This window comes from Hemiscyllium ocellatum, chromosome 33 (assembly GCF_020745735.1).
Source record: "Hemiscyllium ocellatum isolate sHemOce1 chromosome 33, sHemOce1.pat.X.cur, whole genome shotgun sequence".
Lineage (NCBI taxonomy): Eukaryota > Metazoa > Chordata > Chondrichthyes > Orectolobiformes > Hemiscylliidae > Hemiscyllium > Hemiscyllium ocellatum.
In genome coordinates, this window is record NC_083433.1 from 18,958,193 (window position 1) to 18,975,839 (window position 17,647).

At 40.6% G+C, this 17,647-nt stretch overlaps 1 protein-coding gene across 1 annotated transcript in view; it reads right to left on the minus strand.

Moving 5' to 3' along the window:
* Nucleotides 1-15,627, minus strand: part of LOC132831347 (WW domain-binding protein 2-like) — a 31,648-nt gene extending 16,021 nt beyond the window's left edge. The window contains exons 1-3 of the mRNA XM_060849437.1: nt 15,520-15,627; nt 2,323-2,431; nt 1,118-1,253 (exon numbers count right to left, since the gene is read on the minus strand). Of these exons, the coding sequence (XP_060705420.1) occupies nt 1,118-1,253; nt 2,323-2,431; nt 15,520-15,578 (304 nt within the window). The 5' untranslated portion in view covers nt 15,579-15,627. The remainder of the gene's footprint in view (nt 1-1,117; nt 1,254-2,322; nt 2,432-15,519) is intronic.
* Between the last annotated feature and the right edge of the window lie 2,020 nt (nt 15,628-17,647).

Below are 17,647 nucleotides of genomic sequence, written 5' to 3' on the forward strand. Positions count from 1 at the left end.
TAAATTTCATCAATAAGTATAAATTCCACTAACTGCCATTATCCTCAATGCATTAGCCTGGCCCTCTGGATTCCAAAGCCAGTGATGTTACCAGTATGCCACCAACTCCCCCAACATTAAAATGCACCACCTTGGTCATTGGTCTTAATTTTTTTATATATGTTACTCAATATCACTCTTTGTGAAGCACCTTAGAATGTTTCACTGTGTTGTATAAACGCAAGTTGCTATTTTAATATCATAATGCCCTAATACCATATCCATGGAATCACTGGAAGAGTTTCTAATGCAAATAAGAATCATTTTTCTAAACCCTGGATGAATCACAACTTTTTAAAAACACCAGAAAAATGTACTGTCCTTGCACCATTCACAGATGACAGATTGCTTGGAACCTTGGCATTTTGGTTTGTTCTTCCACTCGAGTTTTAAACTCTACATGCTCACAATATGACTAATAACTTACACCTCTGCAACATCACCTATTTTCTTCCAAATGCATGATCACTCCTATTAGGTTCCCAATTAGTCTCATATGCTTCTCCACAGAAAAAGAAACCCCCAAGCTATTCAATTGTCTTCTCTTGCTCATACCAAGTGCGGCATTAGTACACTCACCTTAACCCTTGTGAAGGTGCATATTACAGGAGGACATAGAATTTACAGCACAGAAAGAGATAATTTGACTCAACTAGTGTTTACACTCTAAGCCTTCTTCCCAGCCCTGGGACTATGGCAGCTTCACCTTTTTTACTTGTACTTCATCCAACCCTTTCTACATATCTTTTCTCAATCATGTATTTATTGATGTCATTTTTCCTCAATTTGATAACAAGTTTGCCATTTGAAAGGCACTGGATAAATCCAATAAAGAAGCCAGAAAGAAATTCTTTTCATTACTTTTTTTGGTGGAACACATTTCCTTTTAGTTTTGTTTGCAAGATGGATGCAAAGGGGAGTTTATCATTCCAGTCAATGTGGCAAAGAAGGGCAAGTGACAGAAAATCAGTTAAGACTTTGATTTAATTAGGATGCCTTTGACATCAATGTCCTGCCATTCCTTTCTCATAATCCTTCCCCAACGCGAACGTTTACTTCTTGGGATTATCTTACATACCTCCAGGTTCTGCCCGAATAGTTCCCTTGATATAATTCGCAGAGAAAACAGGTTGCTCAATAGAACAGTCTTTCACAAGATAGAAAGGCATCATGAATGATTGCATGAAGTTAGTCCCTTTTGAAAGAAAGATAATCTGAAATAAAAACACCACACATCCAGAATCAATGTTGTGTTTCATCACCTTGTTCCCATTACACAGCGAAAGCATGGAAATTCAACAAAACAAAAAAAAAACACCCAGATCCAATTTTCTCTTCCCATTTCCTGGAGGCCCAAGTGCTAAGGATGTTGATTGCTGTCCAGTACTAGAGTACCCATCCTTCAAGTGTAGGCCTCAGTAATAAGTACTAGCGAATTACTCAATCACGTGGATGAAGACCATCTCAGGCTAGCTGGATACTGTCCCCTTCCCATATTACATTTATCTAGGCCTTTCTTTAAAAAGAAAAGGGAACTCACTTGTGGGATGTGAGCATTGCTAGCTGGTCAACAGTTATTGCCAACCCTGGTGGCGAGCTGCCTTCTTGAACTGCTGCTGTGGATGGGTCCAGGATTTTGACCCCACGACAGTGAAGGAATGATTATATATTTCCAGACAGGATGGTGAGTGGCTTGGAGGGGAACTTGAAGATGGTGGCATTCCCATGTATCTGCTATCCTTCCCCTTCCAGATGAAAGTGGTCATGGATTTGGAAGGTGCTGGCTGAGGAGGTTTGGTGAATTTCTGCAGTACATCTTGTAGATAGCACACACTGCTGTTAATGAACATTGGTGGTGGAGGGAGTGGATGCAGTGCCAAATCGAGCAGACTGTTTTGTCCTGGATGGTGTCAAGTTCCTTAAGTGTTGTTAGAGTTGCACCCATCCAGGTAACTAGGGAATATTCAATCATACTCCTGACTTGTGCCTTGGAGACCGTGGACAGGCTTTGGGGAGTCAGGAGGCAATTTATTCACTGCAGTATTCCTAGTCACTTGCCTCTCATGTAGCCACTCATTTATCTCTGAGATAACGAAATGGTGTATGAACCTGGTCTGATTTTTTTTCCCCCCAAGTTGCACTTATTCCTAAAATGAGTGATGGTGGCTACAGCTGCCAGCTGCACTGGTGACATTTGCTTAGAGCACAATAGAAATAAATTTGTTGCTGTGAAGAAAAACAGTAATGCAGTATGAAGACGACTATTACTGAAAAAGAACTTACCCTGTATGGGGTCAAGTACAACGTTCCCTTCTTGGTGCCCTTAAAGAAATCAGACTTAACGGTCATGTCACTGAATGAGAGCTCCACATCTTTGCACTCTTTTAAAATGCTGCAGAACAGAAAAGAGCAAATTATATTTACTTATTATCTTGGACTATGGATGCAACATATGTGTTAAACTAAAGATACTTTCTACCCCACTCCAACAAAAACTTAACTGACCTATTTTCAACCTGATATTGCCTCTATCAAATAGTGCTTTTAGTAACATCTACTGGGAAATGCAAGATGGATTTTCCTGACTGTATAGCATCTTGTCCAGGAGAGACCCTGCCTCAACTCGAACCAGTTAGGCTTTCTCCTCAAATAACCGAATGGGCATGATGATTAGAGACAGCTATGAAACACGGTTTGATCATCATTCTGTGCCAAGTGGCTCAGTGGTTAGCACTGCTGCCTCACAGCATCAAGGTCCCAGGTTTAATTCCAGCCTCAGGCGACTGTCTATGGAGTTTGCACGTTCTCCCAGTGTCTGCGTGGGTTTCCTCCGGGTGCTCCGGTTTCCTCCCACAGTCCAAAAATGTGGTCAGGTGAATTGGCCATGCTAAATTGCCCATAGTGTTACGTGCATGGGTCTGGGTGGAATACTCTTCAGAGGGTCAGTGCAGATTTGTTGGGCCAAAGGGCCTGTTTCCACACTGTATTGGATCTTAAAATAAAACACCGGCAAAAGCGCTATGGTTGGCATCAGAACCCTAGTCTACAAATACGAATTACTTGAACTCAATGCTAGTTATAACAGAGGGGCTGCTGGTACTCAGTGATAACTTGACAAAAAGGCTCCCTGGAATGAAAGGGATTGGCAAAAATATACCCCTTTGATTCCAACAATGATCTTGAAAACATGGCTCAATTGTAACCCTACTTAGCCCCACAGATATTATATTATACATTGAGACAAGTGGTCCCAGTTCCCAATAGTTGATTCAGAAAATTATCTCCCAGACCTGCAACAAATCTGAAGAGCAACATCGGATTCCACAAAAAGATGATCAAATTGCTTGAAGGTCAATTATTTGACCAAGAAGTGTCAAATATTGTACAATATCATTGTTTAGAGAAAAGTGGCCACAATTGTTTATTGCTGGACCTACCACTCAATTGGATATATGTCTCCAAGAATTTTTTTAAAAATGAAATATTTTAAATTGACTATTGCATTCAAGGTTCTACTAATAAATGTCACATGAATTAAACATTCATAAATTGATCACACTCTACCATTGCAAATACTGCTGTCAGTTTTCACCATCCTAAACAGCTTTTGTTCCTATCTTCACAAATGCTCCACTGATGAAAATTTTAAGCCAATATAGGAATGCAAAAGATTGGCAGCTGTGGTTGCATTGTGTGGGGGCAGTGGGAGAGAAGAAAGAGACTGGCAAAGAGGGAGAGCACTGAATTTAGATCATCCTTTTCTGCTGATTCTTGTGAATCCAGTTGCAAGTCATAAGTAGGCTAGTTTGATCCTTCACAATCAAATGAAAATTGAAACTATGACTGCACATTAATACCATGTTGCAATTGTAGCTAAAATCCATAAGCAATGGCAATTTGTTTACCAGAAGTGATCAATTTAAAAATAATACCAAATGATATCAATCTAAAAATAACAGCAGTAGGAGACCTATTTTTTCCTCACTGCTGCCACAGTAACATAATTGGCAGCAGTTAGATATTTGGAAAGGAGTGGGGTTTTTGGACTAAATTGCACAGAAGATGGAAATAATTTAAATTCAAAAGAAGCAACGTTGCTGCCATATGGGGTCCAGCAGGAAAAGACTGCTCCAAGAAACCTTGAGAGAGAGAAAAAAAAATCAACACACTGTGTAGGCAATCAGCTTGCCTGAATGTAATGGACATGCTCTTCAATTGCCACAGCATCTATTACTTTACCATTTTATTTTTGGGAAGCACTACTGCTCTACATACACAGGAATGACTGGATAATATTGCAAAGACTACACGATGGTACCGTCAGTCCCCACAGGATATTCTATTTATGCATTACTGACCTGCTTACTTGGCTTTCCTGCACAGGTGAGGGGCATCAGGCAAGTTTTGTTACTAACAAGGACCTACAGTAAGCCACCTGGCCCTTCCAGCCTGCTCTACCATTCAATATCATGCCCGATCTGATTTTAACTTCAATTCTACATTCCTGCATACCTTTAGTAATTTTTCAACTCCTTGGCAATCAAAAATCTACCTACCTATCTCGACCTTAAAAATATTTGAAGGCTCTGTATATACTGCCTTCCGTCCCCTCGGGATTTTAGTTTTAATTAAGTCACTTCTAACTCTAAACTCCAGAGCGTACAGGCCAAGTCATAAAGGTAATTGCTCATTCCAGTTTGGTAAACCTTGTAAAACCTAGTAAACCGCTTCCAATGCATTAACATCTTTCTCTAAACACTGAAACCAGTACTGTACACAGTACTCCAGATGCAGACTTACCAATGTGCTGTGTAACCTCCCTACTCTTGCAATCCCCCTTACAATAAAAGTCATTTTATTAACTTTCCTGATTACTTGCTATATACCTGCACACTAACCTTCTGTGATTCATAAACTAAGACATCCACATCTCTCTGCATTTCAAAACACTACAGACTCTCACCAATGGTGGGGGGGGGGGGGGGGGGGGGGGAACATTACAGGCAGACTCTTCAGCTGTGAATTCACAGAACATTGACAAGTTTGGAACTCCCCTCCACAAATATGTAGTGCAAGATCTACTGTTACATTTCCATCCAAAATTGATAGCCATTAGATATTCGAGAATATGGGAAAGAGGTAAGAAGTAGGTCACAGATCATGTTAAATGGCAGGTCGAGCTCAAGGGGACACTACTGTTTATATGATCTAGGAGCACCGCTCACCTTTCATTATTTCCTCCTAACATCTGTTTTTCACAAGTGAGCGAACATCACAGCTGTGGATGGATTCTGTGCACAAGAAAACTGGAACCTTGTGTGATTATTCATTCCTACTTTCAAGCTGATTGCAAGGCTTACTCTGAATAGTTAAGCAACAATTCCCTGATGTCTCTGATTACAACAAATATGCAAGCAGTCTTTGAACATTTGAATTTAAAAATGGAGCAAATGAAATTTCTCAATCGAATACTTCAACCATGAGTTTTCATTAATTTAAAATCATTGCTGTCTAAATTTTTGGCACATATTTACACCAGACACACGCTTGTTTTAGTTTAACTGTGGCTGTCAGATGTTAATATATGCTGTAACAATTTGTGTAAAAAAGTTAGGAAATTAGCATTTGCCACATTTTTCATTTAAACTTCATCTTTTGATGAGTATAAAGACTTCCTTTTTTCATCAAAAATGTTTATATGTAAAGGTAACCAAGAATATTTACATAGTTGTTGAACCCTTTGAATTTTTGCAAATGAATTTACTTCTCTGTAATACACCAACTGTACATAAGCTTTGAATCGACATATCATCTGGTTGCACAGAATTGAGAGACCAGTAAGCAGATTACTCTAAGTAAAGATCATTGTAAATCCTTAATATATACATCTGCAGTAAGGTCAGCTTCCAGAAAAAAAAAGAGGATAAATTACCCTGATGACATAGAGATGTACAGCATGGAAACAGACCCTTCGGTCCTACCTGTCCACGTCAACCAGTTATCCCAATCCAATCCAATTGGGCGGCACGGTGGCACAGTGGTTAGCACTGCTGCCTCACAGCGCCAGGGACCTGGGTTCAATTCCCGACTCAGGCGACTGACTGTGTGGAGTTTGCACGTTCTCCCCGTGTCTGCGTGGGTTTCCTCCGGGTGCTCCGGTTTCCTCCCACAGTCCAAAGATGTGCTGGTCAGGTGAATTGGCCATGCTAAATTGCCCGTAGTGTTAGGTAAGGGGTATATGTAGGGGTATGGGTGGGTTGCGCTTCGGCAGGTCGGTGTGGACTTGTTGGGCCAAAGGGCCTGTTTCCACACTAAGTAATCTAATCTAATCTAGTCTGACCTGCCAGCACCCGACTCATATCCCTCCAAACCCTTCCCTTTCATATACCCATCCAAATGCCTCTTAAATGTTGCAATTGTACCAGCCTCCAACATCCTCTGGCAGCTCATTCCATATATGTACCACCCTCTGCGTGAAAAGATTGCTCCATAGGTCTCTTTTATACCTTTCCCTTCTCACCCTAAACCTATGCCCTCTAGTTCTGGACTCCCCGTCCCCAGGGAAAAGACTTTTGTCTATTTATCCTATCCACGCCCCATAATTTTGTAAACCTCTATAAAGATCACCCCTCAGCCTCCGACTCTCCAGGGAAAACAGCCCCAGCCTGTTCGGCCTCTCCCTGTAGTTCAAATCCTCCAACCCTGGCAACATCCTTGTAAATCTTTTCTGAACCCTTTCAAGTTTCACAACATCTTTCTGATAGGAAGGAAACTAGAACTGCATGCAATATTCCAACAGTGGCCTAATCAATGTCTTGATTCCAACAGCCACAACATGACCACCCAACTCCTGTACCCAATACTCTGACCAATAAAGGAAAGCATACCAAACACCTTCTTCACTATCCTATCTACCTGTGACTCCACTTTCAAGGAGCTGTGAACCTGCACTCCAAGGTCTCTTTGTTCTGCAACATTCCCTAGGACATTACGATTAAGTGTACAAGTCCTGCTAAGATTTGCTTTCCCAAGATGCAGCACCTTGCATTTATCGGAATTAAACTCCATCTGCCACTTCTCAGCCCATTGGCCCATCTGGTTCAGATCCTGTTGTAATCTGAGGCAACCCTCTTCGCTATCCACTACATCTCCAATTTTGGTGTCATCTGCAAACTTACTAACTGTACCTCTTATGCTCGCATCCAAATCATTTATATAAATGACAAAAAGTAGAGGACCCAAGTTATTTTCTATTCAAAAGACGTTATTACACACCTCTGGAGCAGATCAAACTTGAACCTCACATCCTAGATCAAATATAGGGACAGTATCACTGCACCTCAAAAGCCAGAGATTCTCAAGGTAGAAATTCTCTAATCATCCTGCTTAGACTTTAATTATACACCTCTGAGGCAGCTAAGATTTGAACCTGGTTCTCCTCACCCAGACATAGGAATATTATCACTGCACCATAAAAAGCCTAAATTTTCTCAGCAGTATCCTTGGCCCAATCATCATAATCTTCAGCTGACCAGCCCTCCAGAGGGAAAGAATTCAGGTAGCTTGTGTTCAGAAATAAAAAAGATTATACAACACTCAGGCCTGGGTTGTACAAGGACAACAAATGCAATGCAATAATCAATTCTAACAATAGAGAATGTAACCACCTTCCTTTGAACTAAGTATATACATGTGTGTGCATCGACAAATCAGCCTCTGATTAGCACCAACCCATTCCTCTAAATACTCACCCCCACTGACATAGTGTAGCAGTATCAACCACGAAAAAGCTGCAAAACGAACCAAAGCACCTTCAAGCGCATTTTCTAAACACATTGCCTTCACCAGCTAGAAGGCAGAGAATATACAAAAGCTGCCTGCAAGTTCCACTCCAAACCACGTACCATCCTGACTTAAAAATGATATCACTGTGCATGTCACTCACTCAATCCTGGAAATCCCTCCACAACTGCACTAAGTCACATAAACTAAGAAGAAGGTGGTAAGGAAAAGCCAGGCAACTAAAAACTGATGAGCAATTTGGTGGGAGGGGATTTGGAGGGATAAGATTTACATTTACTTGGCAAGGCAAGAACTAATTAAGGATAGTCAACATAGCTTTGTGAATGGGAAATTGTCAAAACACTAATAAGTTAGTGGGATACAAAGTGACAAAGAAGATTGAAGGCAGAAAGGTGGTCATTGTCCAAATGAACTTCTGCAAGGTGGTCGACAAGGTTCTGCATGGTAGACTGATTAGTAAGATTAGATCACATGGAATCCAAGGAGAGCTAGCTATTTGGATAAAAAAAATTTAATACTGGCTTGAAGGTATGAGACAGAGGGTGGTGGTGAGGGCTGTTTCTCAGAATGGAGGCTGTGACCAGCGATGTGCCACAAGGATCAGTACTGGGTCCTCTGCTTATAAATGATTTGGATGTGAATATGAATATAGGAGGTATAGTTAATAAGTTTGCAGATGACACCAAAATTGGTGTAGTGGACAGTGAAAGTTATCTCAGAATAAAACAGGATCTTTATCAGATGGGCAGATGGAGTTTAATTTTTGATAAATGTGAGGTATTGCATTTTGGCAAGGCAAATCAGGTCAGGATTTATACACTTCGTGGTAAGGTTTTGGGAGGGTTGACAAACAGAGACCTTGGAATGCAGGTTCATAGTTCCTTGAAGGTGAAATCACAGGTAGACAGGATAGTGAAGGTGGTGTTAGGTACGTTTGCCTTTATTGGACAATGCATTGGTATAGTAGTTGAGATGTCATGTGGCAGCTAATACAGGTTACTGTTTAGGCCACTTTTGGAATACAGCATTCAGTTCTGGTTTCCCTGCTGTAAACTTGAAAGGGTGCAGAAAACAATTACAACAATGTTGCCGGGGTTAGAGACTTGAGCTGAGGGTAAGGTTGAGCAGGCTGGGGTTATTTTCTCTGGAGCATTAGAGGCTGAGGGGTGAACTTAGAGGTTTATAAAATCATGAGGGGCATGAATAAAGAGAATAGCCAAGGTCTTTTTTTTCCCCCCAGGATAGGAGAATCCAGAACTACAGAATATTGGTTTAGGTTGAGGGGGCTGAAAATGTGTTGCTGGTTAAAGCACAGCAGGTTAGGCAGCAGCCAAGGAACAGGAAATTCGACGTTTCGGGCCAGAGCCCTTCATCAGGATGAGAGGGGATAGATAGAGACAAAAAGGACCCAAGGTCCAACATTTTTCCTAAAAAAAAGAGTGAGAGCTGTCGAAGGAAGTGGTGGAGATTGGTAGAATTACAACAGTTGAAAGACATCTGGAATGAGGAAGTGAATAGGAAGGGATTAGAGGGACATGGAGTTAAATTAATCTAGTCCTATCTGACCTTTCACAAAGTTGATTATATTAGATTCCCTACACTATAGAAAACAGGCCCCTCAGTCCAACAAGTCTACATTGACCCTCCAAAGAGTATCCCACCCAGACCCATTCCCATACCCTATATTTACCCCTGACTAATGCATCTAACTCTATGGCCATGCTAAATTGCCCTGTTCACCTGACCTGCACGTCTTTGGATTGACAGGAAACCAGATCATCTGGTGGAAAGCCATGCAGACACAAGTAGAACATGCAAACTCCAGACAGACAGACACCCGAGGCGGGAAACGAACCCGGGTCCCTGGTGCTGTCAGGCAGCAGTGCTAAATCACAGAGCCACCACGCTGCCCTTTGTTCAAGGTGGCAACTCACCATCACCTTCAAGGACATTTATGGGCAATAAATGATAGCATTGCCATTAATGCTCACAACCCATTAACAAATGAAAGGAAATTCACAGGAAACGGTTCAATAAAAAACTAAGATAAGTGCACCCCTTACAATGCACAATCAACATGACTTTCTTCTGGCTTCTAAAACCACAGCACATGTTTAGTGCTGATTTATAGAAGGTTTTTGTGTGGAATATATTCCACAATACAACTCCATAGATGAGTTACCCAGAACCCACAAAAGGTAGATTAATTGGTAGAATTATCCTAGATACTAATCTAAATAACATCACAACTAAAAATAAAAATGACAGGTGCAACTATAATGACATCACCACCACCTTTGTGGATCTTGGTAGACAAGTCACTAAAAGCTACTTGACGGGCAAAAAAAAACCCAAAATGGCTTCATCACAATTTCAAATATAATGAGGACATCATTCTATAATTATAGATAATGTCATGTTCAGTACGGATTTCTGGACATTCCCAAATATGAGGCAATAGTTTAACCAGATGAACACTGAAAACGAAAGTACTTAATTGCCGGAGATTGGAAAAGTTTATATTTTCTGGAAACAGATGGAATGATCAAATTTTTGTATGTTAATAATGAAATAAATTACTGGAAACACTTAGCAAATCAGACAACGATTGTGCGAGGTAAGTTAATGCTTCAAACCAATGCCCTTTTATTAAAGCCAGAAGATAGTAGAGAATAACAAGCTTTAAAAATTGTTAAAGTAAATGTTCAGCATTTAGGAAACAAATTCTGACTGATGAAAATCTAGATCATGAGGATTTAATCTTTTTAACTAAGTCAGCTAAAAGGAAATACAGGGGTAAAAATAGCACACAAGTTGAGAATTTGGAATACATTGACAGTGCATTTATATCTTTTCTGGGTCAATATTAGTGTTTAAAAAAAGAGAGAGAAAAATTCACTCGTGAAGGAATTGTATCAGGAATTGTAAGAACAATAGAAAGGTGCTGAAATTGGGACTAAAATACAGAGCTGCAAAATCAAAAATGACAGAAGCCAAAACAGACCATATTTAATTTCTCCCAAATTCTTCAGAAAGAATTATGTAGCCTTTGGGATTGCATTAATGAATAGAGTACTCAGTGAAGGGAAAAATTACCTGTTCTAAAACACCAAACTCTTAAGTGTCACTTACTCCACTGCAATCAAAGTATAATACACCAACAGTACAAGTTCCACTGTGTATAAAGATCATGCACCCTGCTCAAATGACAGTGAAAAATGGATCAAAGCTTTCCTCTTCTTATAATCAACTCACGTAAATAATTATAAATAGATCTGATCAACTGAGAAATGAATTTGAAGACTAGGAAGCTCATTAGACTCCCCAGTAGCAATCCTTGCAGATGGTTTGGGAAGATCAGTTGAAAGGTCTCCCAACAATTGACATTGCCAACCTCAAATCACAACACAAGCTATTCAGCCTCTTATGCCTGTTCCATTCTCAAGTAGACCATCATGTATCTTTATCTTAACTCCATTTCCCAGCCTTTTCTTGATAACCTTACAACCCTTACCTGATAAAAATACATTGGTAAATTAAAACAAATAATGGCAGATGCTGGAAATCTGAAAAACAAAAAGTTGCTGGAGAAACTCAGCAGGTCTAGCAGCATTTGTAGAGAAATCATAGTTAAATGTTATGAGACCCGTGACCCTTAGTCAGAACTGACAGCATCTGGAAAAAGAAAAGTGAACTTTATCTTGATGACAAATGGTCAGTGAAATGAGAAGGTGACGATCTAGCCCACAGAGGGAAAATAAAGGAATTGTTGATAGTAAGACAGTGAAGAAGAAATGCTAGATGGGTGACAACAGAGATTATGAGTGATAAAAATGAGTTGGCTGTGCTGAAAGCACCCAGTGTCATGACTGGACACATGGCATGGCAGTGAACAAAATACATGGAAAGAATTGTTCAGGCTCTAAAATGATTGAACTTGATATCGTGTGTTGAAGGCTGCAAGGTCCCCAAATGGAAAATGAATCCTGTCCTTGCGCTAAGTCTTGCTGGAGTACTGCAACATTTATTCTGATTTCTCTCCAAAAATATGCTGATGTTAGTTATGAGCATTCAGCATCCATTACTTCATAAGAATGCGAGTTCAAGATCTCCATTATCCTTTGCAATGAAAAAATGAGTTTTGATTTCACACCCAAATGGCAAAGTTCAAAATGTCAACAGGAAACAATTTAACCTACCAAACTTCTTGAAAGATTTTCGTTAACTCACTTCATAGCCATCTTAACTCAATAGAATACAAGGCATAATCTATCCTAATAGCTTAGTGTTCCACTTCTTTCTTGGGAATTGGAGCAATAGCTTTCCTGACGTAGGTACCCAAACCAAGTGTAGCATTTCAGATAAAGTTTGTGAATTGAAACATTTTGTACTCTTATACCCTTAAGACAAAAGTCTGAAGACAAAACCAACATTCAACTCCAAATTTAGTTTTAGTGATTTGAGTGACTCTGATGCATGACAGGAGCAAAAAAAGGTGGCTGGGTCATTGGTCTAAGGTTATAACTCTTGCTTTTTTTTTGGGGGGGCGGGGGGTGAATTTGAGAGATTCACCAGTAAAATGGCATTAAAAAGAGATGATCAGCCATTATCTAAAATGGTGTGACAGGCTCAAACAGCTGAAAGGCACACTCTTGAGTTTTACATTCTCAGGATGTGTTTTGGGTAACTAAATCCCTTTACTTCTCTTTGGTCCCCATGAAGAAAACATACTCATTTGTCTTTCCCAGTACTTGACATGTATTAAATGTCATTGATTTACCACATTCTGTTCTTTTGTAACAGAGTTTCATCTGAAAACATGGATTCAGTCATTCAATTCACTAATACAAGAAATGAAAACATCACTTCTGGAATCAATGACAAACATAATTATACAGGATTGCTCCAATAAGGTGCATTCCCATTGCTGCCCTTTTCAAGAAGAACTGAGACCTGTCCCGCCCCCCCAGCCTTATGTAATCAAGGCATCTGAAGACAACTATGTACACTGTAGAGAAAATATTGCAAAATCAGAAACAGGATCACAAAATAAGGCAAACATTGTTGTGGACAAAAATATCAATCACACAAAATATTTTACTAGTCACCAACTGCATCTACTTATATGGGGAACTAATTTACAAGCTATATCACCAGACACTGCCAGAAAGTTAATTGTTAATTTGTATTTCAAGCATAAGGGATAACATAGAATATGGAATGATAAAAATAACAGTAACTGGAAGAAGCTAGCACAAGACCAAAGTGAACACTGTCACACTCAAACAAGTTTGTTAAGGCAAACATCATATTGGACCAGGAATGTTAGTTCTATTTCTCTTCTCACAGATGCTGCTAGACCTGCCGAGTTTCTCCAAAACCCTTGGTACGTTTAGGTAAGTTTGTGCACTTTGGATAATTGGTATCTAAGGAAATGTCAAAGGCAGAACATAGAAACACAGAGCAGGCATAAACAATTTGTTCCCTCAAACCTGTTCTGCTTTTTAACAAAACGTATGATGTGTTACAAACATTGTAACCAGAAATCCACATTCCTGCCAATTCTGATAAGCAAGGGAGTGGAAGGTTATCAAGAATCCTTCCTTTAAAATTTATAATGCAAGTTCCAATGATTCACTACAAATGGAAGAACACAAAAATAACCTCATCTATTTAAGCAGGCGACCCCATATTTTTAAAGTGAAGTCAGACAGACATAAGCAAAAGTAAGGAATATAGCTCACAAGATTCTATTTTCCTCTATGACTCGGAAATTGACACAATGAAAAGATCTGCAGGAGAAAATAGAGATCTTTGAAACGTGAATACAGTAGAGCCCTGTACCCAAGGGGGTTATGCTCCAAGACCTACTGCAGAAGCCTGAAACCGCAGATGGGTGCAAACCCAAATCATTTAAATAGGAAATGTATCTTCCCGACAGCCTCCTGGTCCCTGGTTCTGGAATGTTTCCTTTTATATGTTTGGGCTGCAGTAAACCACAGGTCACTGAAACCATGGTAACTGGACTCCCGAAACGGGCGGGGGGTTTCACTCCATAGAGACATAAGGTCATAGAATCATACAGCGCATGCTGACCAATTATGCCAAACTAAACTCGTCCCATTTGCCTGCACTTGGCCGATATCCCTCTAAATCTTGCCTATTCATTTATCTGAGAGTGTGTGGTTCTGGCAAAGCACAGCAGGTCAGGCAGCATCTAAGGAGCAGGATGTTCAACTATGCTTGCCAGCATCTGCAGTCCTCACTTTCACCTCTTCATTTACTTGTCCAAATGTCTTTAAAAGATGTAATTGTACCCACGTCTCCCACTTTCTCTTTCAGCTCATTCCATGAATCGTGTGTGAAAACATTGCACCTCAGAGCCCTTTTAAATGTTTGCCCTCTCACCTGAAACCTGTATCCTCTAGTTTTGGAATCCCATACCCAGGGGTAAGACCTTGGTTACTCACGTTATCTATGTCCCTCATTATTTTAATTTTACAAACCTCTCATAAATGTCACCCCCTCAACATCCTATGCTCAAGGGAAGGAAGTCCAAACGTAGGGTTTGAGCTAGGTGTAGTTGGATGATGGATATCAAGGTGGTTGCAGACAAGCTACAAGTCAATCTGTAAGAATGATGCACGATAGATCAAGATAGCACCTGGCAGGAGTAAGTCTAAAAATCATGTTTAAGGTTTACATCTTTTTAAAAATTGATTTTAAAAATACTATTCATTCACATAATGCAGAACCACTAGTCAGACCGGCATTAAATAGTCCACCTCTGTTGCCCTCGAGGAGATTGAGTTGCCTTCTTGAAGATCACAGCTATTGAAGTGTTAAGAAAGTTCCAGGATTTTTCCCAGATTTCTGATCTGAAATGCACAGCTGAAAGAGTGCCTGAAATAGAGTTGGCAATAACTTTCAAAAGGACATCAGACAAACATCTGAAGGATTTAAATTTCTGTAAGACTGTGGAGAAGTGGCAGTATGCAGTTTAAAAACGAAATGACAGATATGACAATTGAAACAACCTCCCACAACAATGCCTGAAGCATACGGTTTTCAGTCTACATGGTAAATAATGCACTAATTTTAACATCTACATGTACGTAGACAATATTACTCGGCATAACATTACATAGTACTGCAATCAGTAGGGCAGAATGATACAAAAGTTCAATTTGGACAGCCCTTAGAAACAAACCAGCAGACAGCATCACATGATGTTTACATCCCAAAGCAGGCGGGACATACAACTGATTGACAGGCGCATCCGCCAATAACACATACGCGGTGTCCGAAAGTAGCCAACCGTTGCCTTGGGGGCGGGCCTAAGGAATTGATTGACATGCCAGGCTGTGGGAAGTGGAACCTCACACCAACACCGCACCCCTCGAACCGAGAAGGCGACAATGTTCGCTCACAGTACGGTTTAAGCGCATCACAAAACCTAGACTAAAAATACTCTCGAATATAAAACGCGATTTTTAAAATAAGTCGGTCGCAGACGTTGACCGAGGAAAGGGAAACGGATCTGGTGTCTGAAGAACTACCAGGCCGCAAGCGTCTTTTATTTTCGAAACCCTTTCACCAACCACGACAACCATCCACGTTAACAGGAGGGAGGAATAAGGTGGGGGAAAAATAAAGAGGAAAACACCAGGTCCTCACCTCTCGCCATTATTAACAACAATACCACCGTTCTGCGAATGATTCCTGTTGAGCGCCATCTTTTTTTCCCCCAAACTCTTCGCTGAGGAGGGAAATGGGCGGGTGCAGGACGCAGTGACGTCGCGTTATGAAGGCACGTACAGAGGCGGGGCGGTCTCCATGGTGATCCGTGACTCTCAATGGGGCGCGCGGCCCTGGCTGATCCGTGTCCATGGCAACCAGTGACTCTCAATGGGAACAGCTGGTCACGAGTCTTGTGGTTGTCACCTGATCACAGGTGGCTATTGCCCCAGACAGGAAGGAGTGGGAGAGGGGAGGCTAGAGGTCCCTCTGCTTTACCATTGAATACAATTATGTTTGATTTGATTGTGGCTCTGAGTCGACTATCCTATCTGTACCACATGAGCATTAATCATCAAAAATCTCCGAAAGTTAGTGTGCTTCCAATTAAACCTGTTGGACTATTAACCTGGTGTTGTGTGATTTTTAACTTTGTACACCCCAGTCCAACCCCAGACTACTCAAGACAGGATTTGGAGATGCCGGTGTTGGACTGGGGTGTACAAAGTTAAAAATCACACAACACCAGGTTATAGTCCAACAGGTTTAATTGGAAACACTAGCTTTCAGAGATTTTTGATTATTAATGTGCATGTGGTACAGATAGGATTTATTTCAAAATATACTTTATTCATAGAAATAAATCTTTGGTACATGTACAATTTGTCATGTTGTTCATAGATATATACATTGATATATACATTGCATGTCTTGAATTCCCTATTCCTGAGATGCTGCCTAACCTGCTGTGCTTTAACTAGCAACACATTTTCAGCTGTGATCTCCAGCATCTGCAGACCTCATTTTTTACTCGAAGATGTCTTAATATTACAAAGAACAGATTGAATTAATCGAATTTACAGTTATCATATTTACAGTCCCTTTATTAACCATCCAGTCTCTTATTTTTTAACTGTAGCTTCAGCGGAACCCACCTAGTGAGTGGGTGCTCTGTTATACAATAGCAAAGGAACCTTCTTTAATTCCCAGTTTATGGGGTTACCATTGTCCAGTGGTACAGATAGGATAGTCGACTCAGAGCATGGTTACCAGTGACTCTCAATGGGAACAGCTGGTCACGTACTTTGGAGTCTTGTAGTTGTCACCTGATCATAGATGGATATTGCCCAAGACAGGAAGAAGTGGGAGAGGGGAGACTAGAGGTTCCTCTGCTTTACCATTGAATAAAATTATGTTTGATTTGATTGTGGCTCTGAGTCGACTATCCTATCTGTACCACATGAGCATTAATAATCAAAAATCTCCGAAAGCTAGTGTGCTTCCAATTAAACCTGTTGGACTATAACCTGGTGTTGTGTAATTTTTAACTTTGTACACCCCAGTCCAACACCGGCATCTCCAAATCCTGTCTTGAGTAGTCTGGGGTTGGACTGGGGTGTACAAAGTTAAAAATCACACAGGTTATAGTCCAACAGGTTGAATTGGAAGCACTAGCTTTCTTTAGCGCCGCTCCTTCATCAGGTGGTTATGGAGGACACAATTGAAAGGCACTGAATTTATAGCAAAAGTTTACAGTGTGATGTAACTGAAATTATACAATGAAAAATACCTTGATTGTCTGTTGAGTCTTTCATCTGTTCGAATACCATGATAGTTTCACTTCTTTCATGTGTAAATCACAAAACTTAGATTAGATTACTTACAGTGTAGAAACAGGCCCTTCAGCCCAACAAGTCCACACCGACCCATACCCCTTTACCTAACACTACGGGCAATTTAGCATAGCCAATTCACCTGACCCATACATCTTTGGACTGTGGGAGGAAACCAGAGCACCCAGAGGAAATCCACACAGACAACATGCAAACTCCACACAGTCAGTCACCTGAGGCAGGAATTGAACCCAGGTCTCTGGTGCTGTGAGGCTGCAGTGCTAACCACTGTGCCACCATGCTGCCCAACTTGTTTTTTTAAAAAGTTGCATTCTCAGGTTAACTGTAACAATTGGTGTTAGCGAGACAATATGTTGAAGGTAAAAACAATGACTGCAGATGCTGGAAACCAGATTCTGGATTAGTGGTGCTGGAAGAGCACAGCAGTTCAGGCA